This window comes from Chelonoidis abingdonii, chromosome 11, assembly GCF_003597395.2.
Source record: "Chelonoidis abingdonii isolate Lonesome George chromosome 11, CheloAbing_2.0, whole genome shotgun sequence".
Lineage (NCBI taxonomy): Eukaryota > Metazoa > Chordata > Testudines > Testudinidae > Chelonoidis > Chelonoidis abingdonii.
The window spans coordinates 6981184-7001786 of NC_133779.1; the positions used below are offsets into that span (position 1 = coordinate 6981184).

General features: G+C 43.7%; 1 protein-coding gene across 3 annotated transcripts; it reads left to right on the forward strand.

The window, feature by feature from the left end:
- The first annotated feature begins 145 nt into the window (after window positions 1-145).
- On the forward strand, window positions 146-17399 carry LOC116835309 (uncharacterized). Of its 3 annotated transcripts, XR_012656877.1 has the most exons (4): window positions 146-351; window positions 6262-6375; window positions 10376-14652; window positions 14908-17399. XR_012656877.1 is itself a non-coding variant. In XM_032798064.2 (3 exons), exons 2-3 carry the CDS (start codon window positions 6297-6299, stop codon window positions 11413-11415), a joined length of 1119 nt encoding a protein of 372 aa, XP_032653955.1. In that variant the 5' UTR covers window positions 146-351; window positions 6262-6296; the 3' UTR covers window positions 11416-17399. The 3 variants fall into 3 exon arrangements, 2 of the variants coding, with proteins under 2 accessions (XP_032653955.1, XP_032653956.1); XM_032798064.2 differs by having other exon boundaries at window positions 10376-17399; XM_032798065.2 differs by lacking the exon at window positions 146-351 and having other exon boundaries at window positions 10379-17399.
- Window positions 17400-20603: the final 3204 nt, after the last annotated feature.

Here is a 20603-nt window from a genome sequence, read left to right on the forward strand (position 1 = left end):
CCTCGCTCGGCCAGGGCTCCCCCCTTCCTCCCCCTCCCCCTCTCGGCCGGGGTTCCCCCCTTTCTCCCCCCTCGCTCTGCCGGGCTGTTCCCTCCGCCCACTTAGGCGAATGAGCAATGGGCTGGCGGAGGAGGAGGTTGGGGCTGGATCAGAAGAAAAGAGCAGGACGGGGAGGCCAGTGTGACTCCTTGAGGCCCACGTTACTGATCTGAAAATCAAGGAGTCCTACCGAAAGTGGAGATAGCGACAGATTGCAGTGGGGATGTGCCATGGACTAGCACAAGCCTACGGGGAGGAAATCAGAAAGGCTAAGGCACAAAATGAGTGATGCCTAGCAAGGGACATAACAGGGTAATAAGAGGAGTTTTGAAACTACATTAAGAGCAAGAGAAAGGTGAGGGAAGGTGCAGGTCCGCTAGGAGCGGGGAATGAGAGCTAATAACAGGTGACATCAAGAAGGCAGCGATGTTTAGCTTTTGTTTTGCTTCATTCTTCACTAAGATGATTGCTTGTGTCCAGATTGTCCGTTTCAGGGTAACTGCACCTGTACTCCCTCTCTGTGGTCCCTCAAGGCACCCGCTTAAAAGTTTCTGGCTCTGAGACGTCACCTCTCTTGGATGCATGTCTTTTATTCTCTCTTGACCAAGGGTTTTAAGGCTGCAGAACTCCCTAGATTTCACTGTGATGTCCCCAGCAAACTGTCTGTCTGTCTGTCTGTCTTAACTTCCACAATCCTTGTAGAGCAATTACATAGCTCTTTCTAAGCAAGAACATTTATTCTTTAGATAAAAGGGGGAAAAAAAGTTTCCTATTTATTGGGCTACTTATCCAGAAGTCCCTTTTCTGTCTGTTGGTCTCTGAATAATCCAGTTTGAATCAGAATATATGAGCTTCCCTAGGAGGTGGTACCTCTCTGGAGATGTTATAACATGAGTGATTTGCCTTAATCATTTATTACTGTTTTCACTTCCTGGAGGAACTGTGGTATCCATCTCCCCATCATGGAGTGTATACAATCCTTGGCCCACAATGATACAAAAACCATTTATATACTTAATATGATAAAGTCTTTCATAGATATTGTAGTAAGTTACCTTGTCTGTCTCATCTCCTCCCTAAATAAGAGGGTGTAACTGTGGTGCTTAACTGGCATCTTAGAGGAATCCACAGGTTTGTTCCCTGAATGGAGTTTACGCCATTACCTTTCGTAAGTTAATATTCACCTATGCATGTAATAAATATTCTGCTAGCAAGTCAGCATACATCCCTCTAAAATCTGTACAGTTGTTTAGCAATCATCCTGTATAATTTCTCCTATTAGAACCCACAAGGTGAAGCTCGTGCTTTCCCCCTCTTGCCCTTGTTCCCCCAGAACCTTTGGGTGTGAACTTGAGATCTGGTTCTTCCACTCCCACCTTCCATCTGGTTTTTAGGGAGCGTGTGTGGTGTCCCTATGTCCCTCAAGGTATCAGCTCCTCTGGCAGTGGGTTGAAACACCACGTATGCTTCGGACAAAAGAGAAATAAAGCAAGGCTGCCTCCCTGTGAAGCGGCTCTCAGCCAGGCATTGCTTGAACAGCAGAGGGGTTGGACAAGAGAGATTCTTGAAACATCTCCCATAGCCAAATTCCTTTCTCTAGGCCACCTCCTCAGAGGTTGGGGCCCCAGGGACTCCTGTGGCTTTACCTCAGCTTCTGTGGGGGAATGAGTCGAGTATTGATCCTCCATCCCAATGGGGTGGCCTTTTCATCTCTGTATATTAAGTCAAGGAGTGCAACAGATTTTCCTCCACCGGGCTCAAGGTCCTTTACATTTTCACAGACCATCAGGCAAGCATAGACTCTGGGGAGAATTTCCCCTTCTTTCCTGGCTGTGGTTACTGTTGTCATCTCCCAAGCAGCTGTCTTGCACTTGGGCATTTCCCACCCTTGGGTGGGTGTCCTAGATTGAGCAGTGCACTGCAGCTGCTTCAGTGTCCCTGCTTTTCGCTGGAGTCACTGCCATCCCATGCTCTGTACTTCCTCTGGTTCCCTGGTAAGAGTAGGCAGAGAAGTTATTTCCCTGGTCTGGGCTTCAGGACCCAGAAGGTTTCCCTTTAATTCAGTAGGTCTCCTCACTCCCCTGGAGTAAGCGGGTATCTCACTCACCCTCTCCTCAGGTATTTGTTTGCATATACTGAGAAAATAACCTGATTCCTCTTGGATACTGGCAGGGAGGAATATGACTCTTCCCTACTCCCACCCCCAACACCACCTTTTCAACTACTCTGTTAGCGTTCTGGTTAACATCGTCCATTGAAGGCCTGTAGTTAGCAGAGGGGGTCTGATTCACCCCCTCTGTTTTTAGAGCCATATTATCCCTCAAAGCAAAGAATATGGAATAGATGACAATACACCTACCCCTTGTGCCCCGACCCTTCCTGGGTCTGTATAGAAACCTGTGGTATAGGTTGAGTGAAGGCTCTTATACCAGGAGTTTTTACCCACACTTCACTCCCTGAGACTATTTGATGGGGTTTTAGGACATGGAGCTTAATTATCTCTCTTGGTATCTCTCCTGGTCCTGGTATCTCTCCATTCAGTGAATGTCTCCCTATTGACTGCCACCTTCCATTCCCACTGAGGGTCCAATGGGTCTGCACCTAAGAGGGAGCAGTATGACATATAGGCAGTAGTTTGGGGTGTGACTGGCTCAGCATGAACGTTGTATGCCATCAGTGTACTGTGTGACTCCCTCCCTGTCAAGACTGTCACCCAGCTAACGCTGAGGTTGGGGTTGCAGCTGGCTTTTCGAGTATTGCACTCGGCGTAGCAGGCAATCCCAGGCAAATTGACATGGCTGATCACAGATGAGACATTGCTTTGTCCCACCCATCCCAGGGCTTCCCTGCGGCCAGATGTGGGCCTTTGCTTGCGTTTGATCTCTGTGATCTGATCCCATTCCCGCATTGTTAGGTTTTCTATCAAACCCAGGCTGATTCTCCACATAATGGCCTGCCAGTTTCCCAACTACAGTTTTATCTCTATGATCTTTGTCTACTAACCCTGGTTTTAGGTCAGGATAGCAGAGTTTATAGAATTGTTTTAAACCTGTGTTTTTGTAGGCCTCATTGACTGTGGCAACCTGCCACAGCACTTATACAATATGGTCTCCCAAAGATATTGTAGAAAGTTGCCCAACGATGCTTAACACAATTTCAACAAGGGGGAAGGTACACAACTCAGAACAGGGAAAGAATATGTTAAAGAATATTTAGATAAGTTAGATGTATTCAAGTTGGCAGGGACTGATGAAATGTACCGTAAGCCTATGGATGATGGGATGGATCATGTACCCTTAGGATCAAGCTTATGGATGATTACTGTGCCTCTTTGGCGATGTACAATGGTAAATTCTGGCTCCTTCCCCGGCTCGGGTTGGCCACCCCTGAACTAGATGAAGCAATCTTAGAGAACCATTAGTGATTATCTTCAAGAGCTCATGGAGGAGGGGTGAGGTCCCAGAGGACTAGAGAAGGAAACAAACATAATGCTGATCTTTAAAAGGGGGAACAAATAGACTGACTGGTCTATAAATCCCCAGGTCCTAACTTTGATACATGGGAAGATACAGGAATAAATTATTCAACAATTTGTAAACACCTAGAGGAAAATAGGGTAACAAGTAATAGCCAACATGGATTTGTCAATAACAAATCTTGCCAAAACAAACTAATTTCCTTCTTTAATGGGGTTATGGCCTATGGAACATAAGAGTGGCCATACTGTGTCGGATCAATAGTCCGTCTACCCCAGTATCCTGTCTTCTGACAGGGGCTGGTGCTTGATATTTCAGAGGGTATGAACAGAACAAGGCAGTTATCAAGTAATCCATCCCCTGTTGTCCAGTCCCAGTTTATGGCAATCACTGGTTTTGAGACACCCAGCGCATGGGGTTGCGTCCTTTATATCTTGGCTAATAGCCATTGATGTATCAGTCCTCCATGAACTTCTCATTCTTTTTTGAGCCCAGTTATACTTTTGGCCTTTACAATATCAACTTTCAGTGAGTTCCACAGTTGACTGAACGTTGTGTGAAGAAGTAGTTCCTTATGTTTTCTTCTTAAATCTGCTGCCTGTTAATTTCATTGTGTGACCTCTTGTTCTTTTTGTATGTGAAGGGATAAATAACACTTCCTTATTCACTTTCTCCACACCAGTCATTTTACAGACCTTTATCATATTTCCCCTTAGTCATCTCTTTTCTAAGATGAACAGTCTTTTAAATCTCTCCTCAGATGGAATCTGTTCTATACCCCTAATCATTTTTGTTGCTTTTCTCTGTACCTTTTCCAATTCTAATGTCTTTTTTGAGATGAGATGACCAGAACTGCACACAGTATTCAAGGTGTGGGCGTGTCATGGATTTATATAATGGCATTAGGCTATTTTCTGTCTTATTATCTATCCCTTTTCTAATGGTTCCTAACGTTCTGATAGCTTTTTTGACTGTGGCAACACATGGAGTGAATGTTTTCAAGAACTCCATGATGGTTCCAAGATCTTTTTCTTGAGTGCTAACAAATTGTTTAGACCACTACATTTTGTATATGTGGTTGGGATTATGTCTTCCAGTGAGCACTTTGCACATATCAACACTGAATTTCATCTGCCGTTTTGTTGCCCAGTCACCCGGTTTTGTGAGATCCCTTTGTCAGCTTTGGACTTAACTATCTTGAGTTATTTTGTATTGTCTGCAGTGCAGTGTTCACCTCCGTTTCCAGATCATTTCTAAATATGTTGAACAGCACTTGTCCCAGTCCTTGGAGGACCTGGCTGTTTACCTCTCTACGCTGTGTAAACTGTCCATTTATTCCTACCTTTTGTTTCTTACCTTTTAACCATTTACTGATCCATGAAGGACCTTCCCTCTTATCCCATAACTGCTTACTTTCTTAAGAGCAAAGAGTAGATGGGGGAAGCAATAGACCTGATAGCTTGACTTTTGACACCATCCCACATGACATTCCCATAAGCAAATTAGGGAAATGTGGTCTAGATTAATTTACTGTAAGGTGTGTGTACAACGTGTTGAAAGACCAAACTCAAAGACTAGTTATCAGCGGTTCATTGTCAGACGGGGATGACATTGTCCCGGGCCTGGTACTATTCAACATTTTCATTCATGATTTGAATAAGGGAGTGGATAGTATACTTATAAAATTTACAGGCGGCACCAATCTGGTAGGGGTTGCAGGCACTTTTGAGGACAGGATTAGAATTCTATTGGAGTCTGAAATCAGTAAGATGAAATTCAATAAAGACAAGTGCAAAGAACTACACCTAGAAAGGAAAAATCAAATGCACAGAAATAAAAACGGGAATAACTGGCTAGGTGGTAGTACTGCAGAAAAGGCTCTGGATATTGTAGCAGATCATAAACTGAACTTGAGCCAACAATGCAATGCAGTTGCAAAAAAACACTAATATCATTCAAGGGGAGTAGAAACAGGAGGTGGTAGTTCTACTCTACTCAGCTGAAATATGTCCAGTTTTGGGCACCACACTTGAATTGGAGAGAGTCTAGAGGAAAGCAGCAAAAATGATAAAAGGTTTAGACAGCCTGAGCTATGAGGAAATGTTGGGGAGGCGGAAATCTGGGCATGTTTAGTCTTGAGAAAAGAAGACAGTGGAAATATGAGAAGTCCTCAAATATTTTAAGGGCTGTTATGAAGAGGGTCGTGATCAATTGTTCTCCATATCCACTGAAGGTAGGACAAGAAGTAATTGGCTTAATCTGCAGCAAGGAAGTTTTACGTCGTATATTAGGAAAAAATTTCTAATTATAAGGGTGGTTAAGTATTGGAATAGGCTTTCAAGGTTGGTTTTTAAGAACAGGCTTGACAAACACTTGTCAGGGATGGTCTAGGTATACCTGGCCCTGCGTGAACTAAATGAGCCCCTTGAGATCCCTTCCAGCCCTACATTTCTATGACTCTGTGAGACCTATTGGAAGGGTGGGGGCAGAATGTCCCATATCTGCTACTGTGGGGTTCTTACACCGTCCTCTGAAACATCTTTTACTGGCTACTGTCGTAGACAGGGATCTGGAATAGATGGACCTCGAGTCTGATCAAGTTTAGCAATTCCTAGTTTCTGTATCCATTTTCCCATATATGCAAATACATATCAGCCTCCACCCATGGGAGGGATGAGCCTACCTCATGGAGCACTGCAGGTAGAATCTATTTGGAGAATACTGAATGGGCCTCTTTGCTTTGCAGTGAGTGGAATTGCTGACTCTGCTGTGCTCATCCAAATGGCAAAATGGGAAGATCTATGGGTCCCAAGTTTCCAGGACTTCAAGGAGAGGAAACTCTCAAAAGACACCCACACAGGTGAGGAAGAAGTTAAACTAACTGAGAAAACATCTCCCTGCCAAGTACAAAGCTGGAATTCCAGCAAAGCTATCGCAAACTCCGTAGTTCTGTCCCACTTAATCTTGTTCATAGATTTTTAAGGCTAGAAGGGGTTAAAAAATGAAATAAATAAATCCAGATAAAGAAGGGAAATGAAAGCAGCAGTAAAAAACAGATATAACAAAAGAAAAAAGAGTAAATTGTGGGCAGAGAGTCCAAGTCAACAAGGAAATGCAGATAATAAAGGAAACTAAAGGGATCAATGAAAAATCTATAGCCAGGAGACTAGAACAATAAGATTTATTTATATCTATCTGTCGGTAACAAAATTCTATAAATGATATAGATCCAGTAATAGATAAAGAAAGCAATATTGTCAGTCATTATACAGAAAAGGCAGAATTATCAATAAATGTTTCTGTTCTGCATTTAGAAAGTAGTAAAATGATGTATTCACCTCTGAGAGTGATGATGAAATATTTTCTATTCTATCAGTAACTAGGGAGGATGTTAAACAGCATCTATTAGACATGTTTACTCCAGCAGGACCAACAATTTTCACAAATTGTAATTAAAACAATTAAGTGATGAGCTCTCTGAACCATTAATGTTGACTTTTAACAAATCTTAGGACACCAGGAAAGTTCCAGTGGACTGGAAAAAAGCTCATGTAACAATATTTTAAAAGAATAAATAGGATCACTTGGTAAAATAAGTGGATTTTAATATAGCTAAATGCACATGTATACACTAAGAACGAAGAATGTAGGCTATATTTACAGGATAGAGGACTCTATCCCAGGAAGCAATGACTGAACAGGTGTGATGGTGGTAGTAGATAATTGGGTGAATATGAGCTCCCACTGCAATGCTGTAACTAAAAGGGCTGTTGTGATCCTAGAATGCAACTAGGAAATCTTGAGCAGCAGTAGAGAAGCTATTTTACCTCCTGTATTTGGCACAGGTGTGACCACTGCTAGAATACTGCATGTAGTTGTGGTGTCCACAATTCAGGAAGAATGTTGATAAATTGGCGAAGGTCCAGAGAAGAGCCATGAGAACGATTAAAGGGTTAGAAAACCTGCCTTATAGTGACAGACTCAAGGAGCTCAATCTATTTAGCTTACCAAAGAGTAGGTTAAGGGGTGACTTGATTACTGTCTATAAGTGCCTGCATGGAGAACAAATATTTAATAATGAGCTCTTCAATCTAACAGAGAAAGGAATAACACAATCCAATGGTTGGAAGTTGAAGTTAGACAAGTTCAGACTGGAAATTGGCATACATTTTTAACAGTGAGGATAATTAATCATTGGAACTATTTACTGAGGGTTGTGATGGATTCTCCATCAATAACAATTTTTAAATCATGATGAGATATTTTTCTAAATGACATTATTTGGCCTGGTTCTATGGCCTTTGTTATGCAGGAGGCCACTGGATGATCACAATAGTCTCTTCTGGTCTTGCAGTCTATGAACGGTATAGGCAAGTTGGTGTGACATTGTCCCAAAAAAAATCATGGAAAGGCTGATCTGAGATTCAGTAAATAATTAAAGGATTGTAGCATAACATAGTTTTATGGATAATAGGTAAGGCTGTGTGTTAGTAACGGAAGTCACAGATTCCATTACCTCCATGACTTCTGCAGTGGCCGGTTCTGGCTCAGGGGCTGGGGTAGCAGCAGCAGTTTGGGTGTATGGGAGGGGGCTCAAGGCTGGGGCGGGTGGTTGGGATGCATGGCACTGCTTACCTGGGGGAGGGGGCGGGGGGAGCTCCCTGGCTCCCACCGCCGTGTTCCTGCAGTTCCTAGGCGGAGCGGCCAGGAGGGCTCCACGCACTGCCCGGGCCCGCAGGCACCATTCCTGCAGCTCCCATTGTCTGTGGTTTCTGATCAGTGGGAGCTGCGGAGCCGATGCTCGTGGTAGGAGCAGCGTACAGAGCCTCAAGCTATAGGGACATACTGGATAGGCAGCGCTCCCATCCCCCTGGGCACATGCAGTCCCCCAGCCCAAGTTTTAGTTAGGGGTATATAATAAAAGTCATAGACAGATCACAAGCCGTGAATTTTTGTTTACTGCCTGTGACCTATCCATGATTTACTAAAAATACCTGTGACTAAAATGTAACCTTTCTGACGTTGCACTCCAGAATGCTATCTGCATTCTATTAGCAATACTGTGTCCCGGCATGTTTTTAGGCACCCAGGAACCCAGAACTTTGCACGAACACCTATGAATGACATCACAGGATTTAAAGATACTGGAAGGGTGTGTAACCAGAGACAAACCGGGATTTTACATGTACTGCCTCCGCCATGGACAGTGTCCAAGATGCTGGCAGTAAGTTCAGGAAGCAGGTGTGACATTGAACTCCATATGCTTTATAAAAATACGTTTATAAGTGTGAATATGATGTAACTGGAATATGCTTTGTGCAAAAGGTCTCTTGTAAGGTATCATTACAAAACTTATAATCTACTGAGTGTGATCATCCTATTTGTAAGTATCATTCTTGTATCTAAAACTAGAAATATGAAATATAACTCTGAAGTCCTATTATAATTATGCAAAGTGTGGGCCATTAATGGTGGTTTAGAATTTTGATGACTCCCATTAACCAAGACAATTGGTTGTAAATGGCTCTGTTTACTTGCAAGCCTTCCTGTGTTCCTGTGAGTCAGGCCGGGAAGAATGGAGACTTGGAGGTCTCACACGACATGTGACCATGTCACCTGGTACTGGAATCCATCTTAAATCTGGTGCTTTTCCATTTAGAAGGAGGGGTGGCAACCCGGAGAGACAAAAGATTCCCTTATTGTGCCAAAGCACAAGGGATGGAACAGAACAAAGAGGCCAGTCATGAGAAATCCCCTAGTTACCACCTGAGCTGGAACTAACAAGGACTGTACCAGGAAAAGGATTGTGCCCAGACTAGGAAGGAGTCTAGTCTGTGAAAGAAGCTTATTGGAACATCTCTGAGGGGGAGATTTACCTGTAGTCAGTTTCTTAATGTATTAGGGTTAGATTTGCATGTTTTGTTTTATTGGTAACTTACTTTGTTCTGTCATTACTTGAAACCACTTAAATCCTACTTTTTATACTTAATAAAATCACTTTTCTTTATTAATTAACCCAGGGTAAGTGATTAATACCTGGGGGAGCAAACAGCTGTGCATATCTCTCTATCTGTTACAGAGGATGGACAATTTATGAGTTTACCCTGTATAAGCTTTATACAGAGTAAAATGGATTTATTTGGGGTTTGGATCCCATTGGGGTCTGGGTGCTTGACACAGGAGTACTTGCTGAGCTGTTTACAGTTAAATCTGCAAGTTTGGGGGGGTGGACCAGACCCTGGGTCTATGTTGCAGCAGGCTAGCTTGTCTGGCTCAACAAGGCAGGGTTCTGGAGTCCCAAGCTGGCAAAGAAAATGGACTCAGAGGTAGTTTCAGCACATCAAGTGACAGTCCCAGGGGGTCTCTGTGACCAAACCCTTCACAGCCTTAACAATAGGTCTTGTCAAATAAGTTTTATCGTTTTTTGATGCCATTACAGATTTGGCTTATAAAGGCCATTCTCTTGTCATAATATACTTAGACTTCTATAATGTATGTTTTGGAACAAATTTTGAAAGAAAAATTAGTTAAGGACAAAGGTAAACAGTAATTGGCCTAAAATACAACATGGTTTTATAAAAGGTAAATAATTCCAGACCAAATCTGATCTTTCTTTGGAGACCACTGCATTCCACCAACCTGACTGATTTCTATTAGGGGCGCCTCCTCTTCCTTCATCTCTTTTCTCTGGGTTTTCAGACAGGAAACTGAAGAACAGCTCTTCCCTGCTTATCTCCCTTGGGAAAGGCTCCGAGTCCTGGCTCCCAATTTCTACATTTATCACCATTGTTTTATTTATTTGCATTTCCCCTTTCCCTGGGTTCATTTTTCCTGGCAGTTACTCTCTCTTTTTATCCTAGCAGATGATGAGATCGCAAGTGAGAGCGAAGAGGATGACAGTCCTCAGCTGGAAGGGCCTGAGAAAGTGGAGCCTCATGGGACGTTATCAAGAAGATCCAAATCGAATGTTTCCCAGAGTCAGCAGAGCTCAGAAAAGCAGCTGCAAAAGCCTGCAGGGAAGAGACGGGGTAAGTCTGCTCCCCAAGAGAGATCTTTGGGGAAGCAGCAGAGAATCCACAAAGGGGAGGTGCCAAATGCGTGTCTGGAGTGTGGGAAAGTCTTTGGCCGGAAGTCACATCTCATTAGACACCAGAGAACTCACCGGCGAGAGAAGCCGACCATTTGTAATGAGTGCGGGAAGAGCTTCAGTCGCAGCTCAACCCTCATTGAGCACCAGAGAACCCACACTGGCGAGAAGCCCTACAAATGCACTGAGTGTGGGAAGAGCTTCAGCCAGAGCTCCCACCTCATCACACACCAGAGGATCCACACAGGTGAAAAGCCCTACCAGTGCACCATATGCGGGAAGCGCTTCCACCAGAACTCGCATCTCCTGACCCACCAGAGAACCCACACGGGCGAGAAGCCCTACAAATGCACTGAGTGTGGGAAGAGCTTCAGCCAGAGCTCCCACCTCATCACACACCAGAGGATCCACACAGGTGAAAAGCCCTACCAGTGCACCATATGCGGGAAGCGCTTCCACCAGAACTCGCATCTCCTGACCCACCAGAGAACCCACACGGGTGAGAAGCCCTACCAGTGTACCCAGTGCTGGGAGCGCTTCAGCCGCAGCTACACCCTGACCAGACATCAGCGGAGCCACACGGGGGAGCGGCCCTATCAGTGCCCTGACTGTGGCAAATGCTTCAGCCTCAACTCCACCCTCCTCAGCCACCAGAGAACACACACAGGCGAGAAGCCCTACAAATGCTCTAAGTGCGGTAAAAGCTTCACACGGAGCTCCACGCTCGTCCAGCACCAGAGAACGCACATAGGGGACAAGATATATACGTGCCCCTGCTGCAACAAGGTGGCCTGCTCTAGCCTGTTCTTCTGAGTTGGGCTGCGGGACCTGCTCCAGCTTGTCCTTCTGAGCCCGGGCATGGGACTGCTCCAGCCTGCCATAGGATTCTGTCTTTTCCTGTTTGTGGTTGGATCCTAAAGAGCAGGGACTGCCAATGCACTTTGAGATGCTTTTCCTGTAGGAACCACAGCGAGCACAGCTCAAGCTTCGTTCACTTTTTTTGTTTTAGTTCAGCGACTTTCCCGCTTGTGCATGCTGGGGGAATGTAATACTTCCCTTGCATCTCCCTCCTGATTTCATAATACTGTGCACTTCAATGCATTTAAGGATCTCGGTGCTTCACGCACACTAATGAAGTAGGCCTCCCACAGGTTTGAGAGATAGGGACACGTTAAAAATAAAGAAAAGGAGGTGAAGTGACATCAGTGAGTCACAGCAGAGCTGTCATGCTCCCCAACCAGAATTCCTCACTTGTCTCATATTGCTGTCGTGTTTTCCTGTGTGAGAGAGGAGAAAAGCGAGGGCAAAGTTCCTTTTCGTGGGGTCTGCCAGCTCTGCCAAAATACATTCCTGGGGCTCTTTTGCTCATGAACCTCTCAGCCTTGAAGTTCTGTGGTGTGATGAACGTCAGTCTGTATGACCTCCACACAGGGCAAGAGTTTCTCTTCCTTGGTGAAAGAGCACTGTTACTCTGCCTTAGCGGCCTGTGGCCAGTGACTGTGGTGTGGAGGGCTTTAAGACCAGACCAAAGCAGAACGGTCTTCCAGAGTTAACATACCTGGAGTTTGTTCCCTGTTTTGTTAGTAGTAGGGAGGAAACCTTTTCCTTTTTGTACGTTGTATCTCTTTAAATTGTTGATAAAGAAACCTGATGATTAAGCTCAGGAGAGATGCAGCTGTATTCAGTTGTATGAGTCGCTCTCTGTCTTGTTTGACCTAACGTGTTTCTGACAGGAATTGTTCATTGTTTCTTTAAAGCCTAATTGAATTGTATGGACCTGCAATATCATAGAAAAAGCCTGGAAAAGTACCTGCTTCACTTCTGACCAAAGCTCTGCTGGAATGAACTTCAGACCAAAGCTCTGATTCCATTTACAACAAAGTCCTTGTGGAGCAAGTAAATCCAACTCTTTCCTCTGAAGTCAGCTGATCTGCAACTTCTTAAGTATTGTCTTTGCTGCAGAGTTAGCTCTTACCGGGTGTTGCCCCTAATCTCATCTCCCACACAACCCTCTTGCACAAGTTAATTGTGCTTTCTGACCCAGCTAGCTGGCCTGGCTACAGCTACAGGTTGGAGCCTGTGTACTACATTCACTTGGACTGGTAACCCGCCCATTTGGAATGAAGATGCAGGCTAAATCACTCGAGCACTGATAGTCTTCCAATGCCTTCCCATAATTCCACTGTGTGCCCTGAAAGACTGACAAGTTCTCTCACAGTTCGCTAGGAAAAAATCAGTGGCTGATCTTACTGCAGCACAAAAAATGGTGGGATATACTTCTAGAAGTCCTAGCAATACATGTGGGGGAGTGAAGCACCAGTAAGGACACTGTAATGTGGGTGTGGATTTATAGGGTGGTCACTCATGCCCGACTGCTAATGACCCAAGCTAACTCTGCTGCGTAGATATACTCTAAGGATTTAAACCAGTGGTTCTCAACCTTTCCAGACTATTGTACCCCTGAAGTTGAGACCCACTGCATGGGGCTGAAACCTGAACCTTGCTGCCTAGTGCTGAAGCATGTAACTTAGGTTCACGTGGCCCCAGGCAACTGCCCCGCTTGCCATCCCCTAATGCCAGCTCTGCACTTGCAACCTCCTTAAACCCTTCCCACGACCCCCCTGGGGGTTGGAGCCCACAGGTTGTGAAACATTGAACTAGATCAGTTGATGTATCCCCTGAAAGACCTCTGCATACCCCTAGGGATACACATCTGGTTAAGAACCACTGTGTTAAACCGTCTACTTTGAACATGCTCAGTCACCAGCTGGGAGACCGTTCTGAATGCAAGAAAAGCTTCAGTCTTGACTCAGCACTTCACTGCCACCAGGGAACCATAAATGGGCTGCAAATGGGCTTGCTCTCTTCCTGGCAAGAACTCCAGCAGTTTTCTTCACTCCCTGTATGATGTTTAGCTACCAGCTTAGGACTGGCTTAAAATTATACTTTATCTTCTACAAAAATATCATCTTTGAGTGCGCTGCTAGAAAATGAAAATTAGGTGGTCTTGCCGTTATCAGAAAAGCCTGGATGAAATTGAAAGAGATGCTTGTACAGGAGCCAGTGTTAAAGTTCTATACAAGTGGAAGGCCTATGAAAATCTTAATAGGTGCCTCACAATTTGATTTAGGTGAAGTCATTTTGCAGTAATGGGAAGAAAGCTGACAGCTTACAGTTTATGCACTCAGGTCACAGAGATGCAGAAACGAGATACATAAATACAAACAGCTGTTAGGGATATTGCTTAAGTGCTAAAAGAAGTTTTGACCGGAGAGCAGAGGCTGAAACAGACCCAGGTCTCTAATACCAGATTACCTGTTCTATAAGAATGCAAAGTCTGATGATAAAGCTACAGATGTGAGAGAAAGCTGTGTCATAGTAATGAAGTGTTGCCAGCTGATTACCCTATCTATACTTGCTGCGTTAGAGAAAGATGCTGAGGAAGCAAGAGTTGGAGATGTAAGCTTGGTGTGATCCCTTCTCACAGCAAGTGAGAAGCCACAAAGAGGGAAAATGCTGAATGAAACAATTAGAAAAGGATAGCCAAAGGTAATGCACAGCAGTTAGCAAGATACTATGGAGGTTACAGATATAAATGTACAGCAGTGAATGGCATGATTGTTCATAGACATAAAACTATTATACTCCAGTGACTTTACCCGTGACTGCTACAGGGAGGCTATTTGGGAATCGTATGTAAAAGACATAAACCCAGAGGCTTCTCAAATGTGAATAAGCTGTTTGTTCTACTTGAGATACGATCTACAGCCCCATGATTCCCTGTCTGATACTACAGAGACTATCAAATGGTCAGAGATGGGCCAAACCAGGGTATTCCAGTGCAGGGTTTTGAAGTTTTGTGGAGGTTCGAATCTGGATCTGAACTGCTTGACTCAGGCCCAGCTATACCAGTGTACATCACAGACTCTCATTTGGCAAAGAACAAGTGAAGTTTGTTCCTGATCCTTGCTCTTTGAACCCTGAAATGTGAACATTTGAAAGTATCTTTGTAAGACATGGAATTCCAGATAAAGACCCAGATTTTAAAAGGTATTTAGGCAGTGTTCCATTCAGCATTGCAAGGCCTAAGGTCCAGATTTTAAGGGTAGTTAGGGTGTCTAACTTCGACTGGGAGTTAAGCACCTAACTACCTTAAAAAATCTGGGCTTAAGTGACTTGGGGTATGTTTATACTACCCGCTGGATTTGCGGGTAGTGTTTGATGTTTCGGGGATCGATTTGTCTTGTCTTGTCTAGACGCGATAAATCTATCCTGCTAATCAATGCCCATACTCCACCTCGGCAGGAAGAATAAGCGGCATTGACGGGGGAGCCGCGGCAGTCTACTCGCCACCGTGAGGATGGCAAGGTAAGTCAAACTAAGATACTTCGATTTTAGCTACGCGAATAGCGTAGCTAAAGTCGAGTATCTTAGTTTGAACCCCCCTGCTAGTGTAGCCCAGGCCTTAGATGGCTAAGTCCCATTTTCAAAAGTGACTTAGCAGCCTAAATCATTGAAAGTCATTGATTTCAATAGGAGTTAGGATCTAGGTCGTAAGTGTTTGTCACTTTTGAGAGTGTGAATTAGCTCCGTAAATCAATGCTGGCCACGGTAGTGAGGACGCACTGTGATGCCTTAATGCGCTTAGTGGGGACATACACAATCGACTTTATAAAATCTATCTAAAAATTGACTTCTATAAAATCGATTTAATTTCGTAGTGTAGACATACCCTAAGTCACTTGGAGTAGATTCACAAAGAGGACTTAAGTGTTTTCAACACCTAATTCCCCACTGCCCTGCCACCGAGTGGAGTTCACAGCCCTGAGTTATGCATCCAGGCCCCCCAAGCATTGTGTGGGGAGAGTTAGGTGCCTGATTCTCAGAAGCCAGCAAGCTAAGTAGGGAGCCACCAAAGCCAGCCAGGAGTGAAATGCAGAGGAAAGGGCAGGGGTTAAGACCCAGATCCACAAGGGCAGTCCCATTGATCTGTGCCTTAAGGATCTGACCAAGAGGTAGGAGAGATTCTCAGCTGTGGGGAGCTGCGGTGGACGCTGCACTTGCCCTGGGCAGGGGGTGGGCGGTTCCTCACAGCTGCCTGCCCAGATCTTACCATCAGAGCCCTGCGCAGATACAAAATTTGTATCCACATCCGCACTGCTATCCGGAGAAGTGGTCCATGGATATAAAGTGGATACTCATAAATTTGCAGGGCTCTAGTTATGGCAGTTGCCTGGAAGGTAGGAGACCTGTTTTCAAACCCCTGCCTGGTTTGGAGCAGGGATTTGAGTCAAGGTCTCCTATCTCCAAAGCGAGTGCCCATACCACCAGGCTATTGAGTATTCTGGAGTGGCTCTTTCTATCTCTGCTGTTGAACCTGTTCCATTTGGTATTAAATAAATATTCCTGGGGCAAAAGGAAGTGAGAGAGAGACTGAATAGCCTGATGGTTAGGGCACTTGCCTAGGCTGTAGAAGCAGCAGGTTCAGATCCCTGCTCTGGTAGATACACAAACTGGAGAATAGCTTGGGGGTTAGGGCATTCTCCAGTCAGCTTCAAAACTGGTAGAAAGTAGGTACTTAGGGGGATTTAGCCTTAGGCAGCAACTGAGTGGTGATTTTTTTGAATGTCTGAGATGCCTAAAATGTTGGATTTATGAGCCTGTATCCCTTTGTGAATATAGTTCTACACTTTGCAACTTAAATACCTTTAAGAATGTGGGGGCAAAAGTGTTCGGTGCTATTAGAACAGAATGTTCCCCTCACAGAAATTAAGCAGCTTTCAGTTGATGTAGATTTTAAGCATATGATTTCAGCTTCTAACCATTTTAGATCAAATGGGCTAAACAAGAGCTTAGTACAGATAGTGAAGAAGTGAATCAAGAAGCTACCAATCCTTTGGATCAGCTCCATCCATTAGTAGACAATGGAGAGTCACCAACTCAGCTGTTGAGAAGATGATTGAAAATTAACTTTCACAGCAAGAAAAAAGCTAAACAAGACTCAAAATTAAGAGAGGAGAAGATTAAAGAGAGCCAGAAAATTAAACAAAGTTAGTTTGATTTTTAAGAAGAGCACACTCTTCCATCATTTCAGCTTCGGCAGCACCGTGCATCCTTGTGCCTACACCACAAACTGGTGATTAGAGAGGCATAGGGAAAGCACAGAGAGCTCCAAAATCCTAGCAATTGTATAATGTGTTTGCCGCCCTTTGATTTAATAAACATATCCTGAGATCACAGATACGTCTGGTGCAAATGAACCATTAGAACTTGTGGGATAGAACAGAGAAAAACGGAGAGGTTAATTAATCTGAAGAAAATAATACATTAAGAAGCTCTTAAACCACTACAGAAACGAAATAAAAATGTCATATTTCTTTATAGAAATAATTGTATAAAGAGGTAAACACTGGCTGGAGCGTGAAGTGCGAGTTACCTCTTCTGCTTGGAGAAGCAGAACATAAAAAATAGCTGTTTTCTGTGTGTGATGTTGAAATGTATATTGTATACAGTGAGAGACAGTAAGGCATTGTTTAAAAGAAGGAAGAGAGAGTGATATAAATACTAGAGTTAATAGACGACTCTTAGAATGTTAACAGGCCTATGAGAATTTGGAGATGGTCCCTAAGAATTATTGATGGAGGGCAAAATTCTGCCCTGAATTCTACGCTATCCAATCCCCCTGAAGGCAGTGGAGGCTGTTAGGGCAGGACGTGCCATGTTGTTTTGAAGAAAATGATAGACCTGATGGTGCAGCTATGAATTCTAGCTGAATAATAAACTAGTTATTCTTCTCACTCGTGTGTCAGTATTTAGAGAATGCAAAGAACGTGTCACACCCATCCACAACCACCTCCACAGGATCCCAATTCATCCTGGAGCCAGTCCAGAACAGACCTCTGCTTACACCTCCACCATAGTCTTGTGCCAGTCACCCTGATATAACTCCTCCACTGTGTGTCTCGGCCCTTCCTCACAATCTGACCTCAGCCTCACAATCCCTGCCACAGCCTTCACCTCTGAACCTGCCAGGAAGACTAGCCACCTTGTCTCTCTGCAACATCCCTCTTAAAAATCTCATCTGAAAATGTGTCTTTGATGATGTACTTGGGGCTTGTTACACAGGAATAACTTGGAAGAAACCAACACGCCAGGCCTCGCTACATACACATAGTCAGCTACTGGTATTTTAATAGATTCCAAGGGCAGAGGGAACCATTGTGATCATGTAGTGTGACCTCCTGTATACCACAGGACTTCCCCCCCCAAAAATAATTCCTTTACCATATCTTTTAGGAAAACATCCAATCTTGATTGAAAAAATTGTCAGTGATGTAGACTCTGCCATGACCTTTGATAAATTGTCCAAATGGTTAATTACTGTCACCATTTAAAAGTTATGCCTTATTTCCAGCATGAATTTTTCTAGCCTCAACTTCTGGGCATTGGATTGTGTTACACCCTTCTCTGCTAGATTGGGGAACCCAGTATTAAATACTTGTACCTACTTACAGACTGTTATCAAATCACCCCTTAACCTTCACTTAAGCTAAATAGATTGAGCCCCTTGAGTCTCTCATATGTTTCCTAATCCTTATTCTCATGGCTCTTCTCTGAACCCTCTCCAGTTTTTCAACATCCTCTTTGAATGGTGGGCCCCAGAATTGGACACAGCGCTCATAGTAGTGTCAAATACAGAGGTAAAATAACTTCTCTACTCTTATCTGAGTCCCCTGGTTATGGCTCCAAGGATTGCACTGTTTTAGCCACAGTGTTGCACTAGGAACTTCTGGTCAGCTGATTATCTGCCTTGACTCACAAATCTTTTTCAGATAACTGCCTCCCAGGATAGAATCACTCATCCAGTAAATATGGCCGACATGCTTTGTTCTCAGATGTATACGTTTACATTTAACCATATTAAAACACATTTTTTTTGGGCCCTGTTTGCCAGCCTGTCCGGATCACTGTAAATTAGTGACCTGTCCTCTTTATTATTTACCATTCCTCTGATTTTTGTGTCATCACATTTTATTACTGATTATGTTTTTTTTCCAGCTCATTGATAAAAATATTAATTAGCATAGGGCCTATGCCAAGAGCAAATCCCTGTGAGACCCCCTCCCCCCACTAGATCAGGGGTTGGCCACCTTTCAGAAGTGCTGTGCCGAGTCTTAATTTATTCACTCTAATTTAAGGTTTCAAGTGCCAGTCATACATTTTAACATTCTTAGAAGCTCTCTTTTTATAATTCTGTAATATATAGCTAAACGATTGTTGTATGTAAAGTAAATAAGGTTTTTAAAATATTTAAGAAGCTTCATTTAAAATTAAATTAAAATGCAGAGCCCCTGCCCCCTCCCCTCCCCTCCCCACCAGACCTGGGTAGTGTAAGTGCCACTGAAAATCAGGTCCTGTGCCTCCTTTGGCACAGGTGCCACAGGCTGCCTGCCCCTGCACTAGATGATGATTCTTTGTTTATAATTACATGTTGAGACCTAGCTATTAGCCACTTTTTAATCAATTTAATGTGTGCGACATTAAGAATATCTTTTGGGTTTTTAGTCACATTGTTGTGCAATACCATGTCAAATGCCTTAGAGAAGTCTAAGTATATGATGTCAACACTATTACCTTTATCAACCAAGCTTGTAAGCTCATCAAAAAAGGTATCACGTTAGTTTCATAGGCTCTGTTTGCCATAAACTCCTCTTGCTTCGCATTGATTTTATTACCCTGCTTTAATTGTTTATTGATCAAGTGCCATAGCAGCCATTCTATTAATTTTCTAGAGGATCATTAGCAGGCTGACAGGCTTATGACTCAGGTGATCTCCTTTACCCTTTTTTAATATTGGCACAACATTATCGCTGCTGCAGTCTTCAGGACCTTCCCCAGTGAGCTCTACAGCCAGCGCTTTTAAAACTCTTGGATCCAGAATTATCTGGACCTGCTGATTTAAGAATGTTTGAATTTAGTAGCTTCTATCCTGAGGTGGTGGTAGACTGGAAGGAGGGTTATCACCATATGATGAGACTATATCATCTGTTTTCCCCTAAATACAGAACAGAAATATTTATTGAACACCACTGCCTTTTCTGAATTATTAGTGATAATTTTACCATTTCCATCTACTAATGAACAAATACCATTGTCAGGATTTTTTTTTTGTTCCTAACATAGTTCAAAAGCTCCTTCTTGTCTTTCAGTCTCCTGGCCATAGATGTTGCCTCGTGTCCCTTTGCTTCCCTTATCAATTTTTTACAGTTCCTAAGTTCTGCTTTATATTCATTGCTATCAACTTCCCCTTTCTTCTTTTTGTTATATATTTATTTTTGGTAGTTGCCTTCATTTCCCCTCTAAATGAGATTGGTTTTTAATCAGTATAGCGTTCTTCCTTGATTGTGGCTTCTTGATTCCCATTTATCATTCACATTTTTCTGATTAAATTCATCCTCCAGATGATTTGGCTCATAATTGTTTCCAGCTTTGGGAAACTGGTCACTTTAAAGTACCAACTCTCTCTCACTCATATATATATATATATATATATATATATATAATTACTGGTCTGTACTGTGACAAGTTCCTCCTCTACCTTGGTGGGTCTTGCGCTTATTGGCAGATTTGCTCAACTCAAGTGATCTCCCCCCTAGTCTGGCTCAACTCCTCCTGTGTCTGATCAGGAGTTGGGAGGTTTGGGGAGGGACCTGGGCCCGTCCTCTACTCCAGGTTCCAGCCCAGGGCCCTATGGATTTGCAGCTGTCTATAGTGCCTCTTGTGTGACAGCTACACCTCCCTGGGCTACTTCCCCAAGGCCTCGTCCAAACATCTTCTTTATCCTCACCACAGGACCTTCCTCCTGGTGTCTGATAACACTTGTACTCTTTAGTCCTCCAGCAGCACAGTCTCTCACTCTCAGCTCCTTGTGTCTCTTGCTCCCAGCTCCTCTCACACACTTCCTCTCCTCTGGCTCCTCCCCATCTGACTGGAGAGAGCTC

Bases quoted from the DNA above. Each gene is read 5' to 3' on its own strand.
- LOC116835309 (XM_032798064.2), top strand. From the start codon at position 6,297: ATGGCAAAATGGGAAGATCTATGGGTCCCAAGTTTCCAGGACTTCAAG. The intron at 6,376-10,375 runs GTGAGGAAGAAG...TTTTTATCCTAG, and splicing joins CTCAAAAGACACCCACACAG to CAGATGATGAGATCGCAAGT.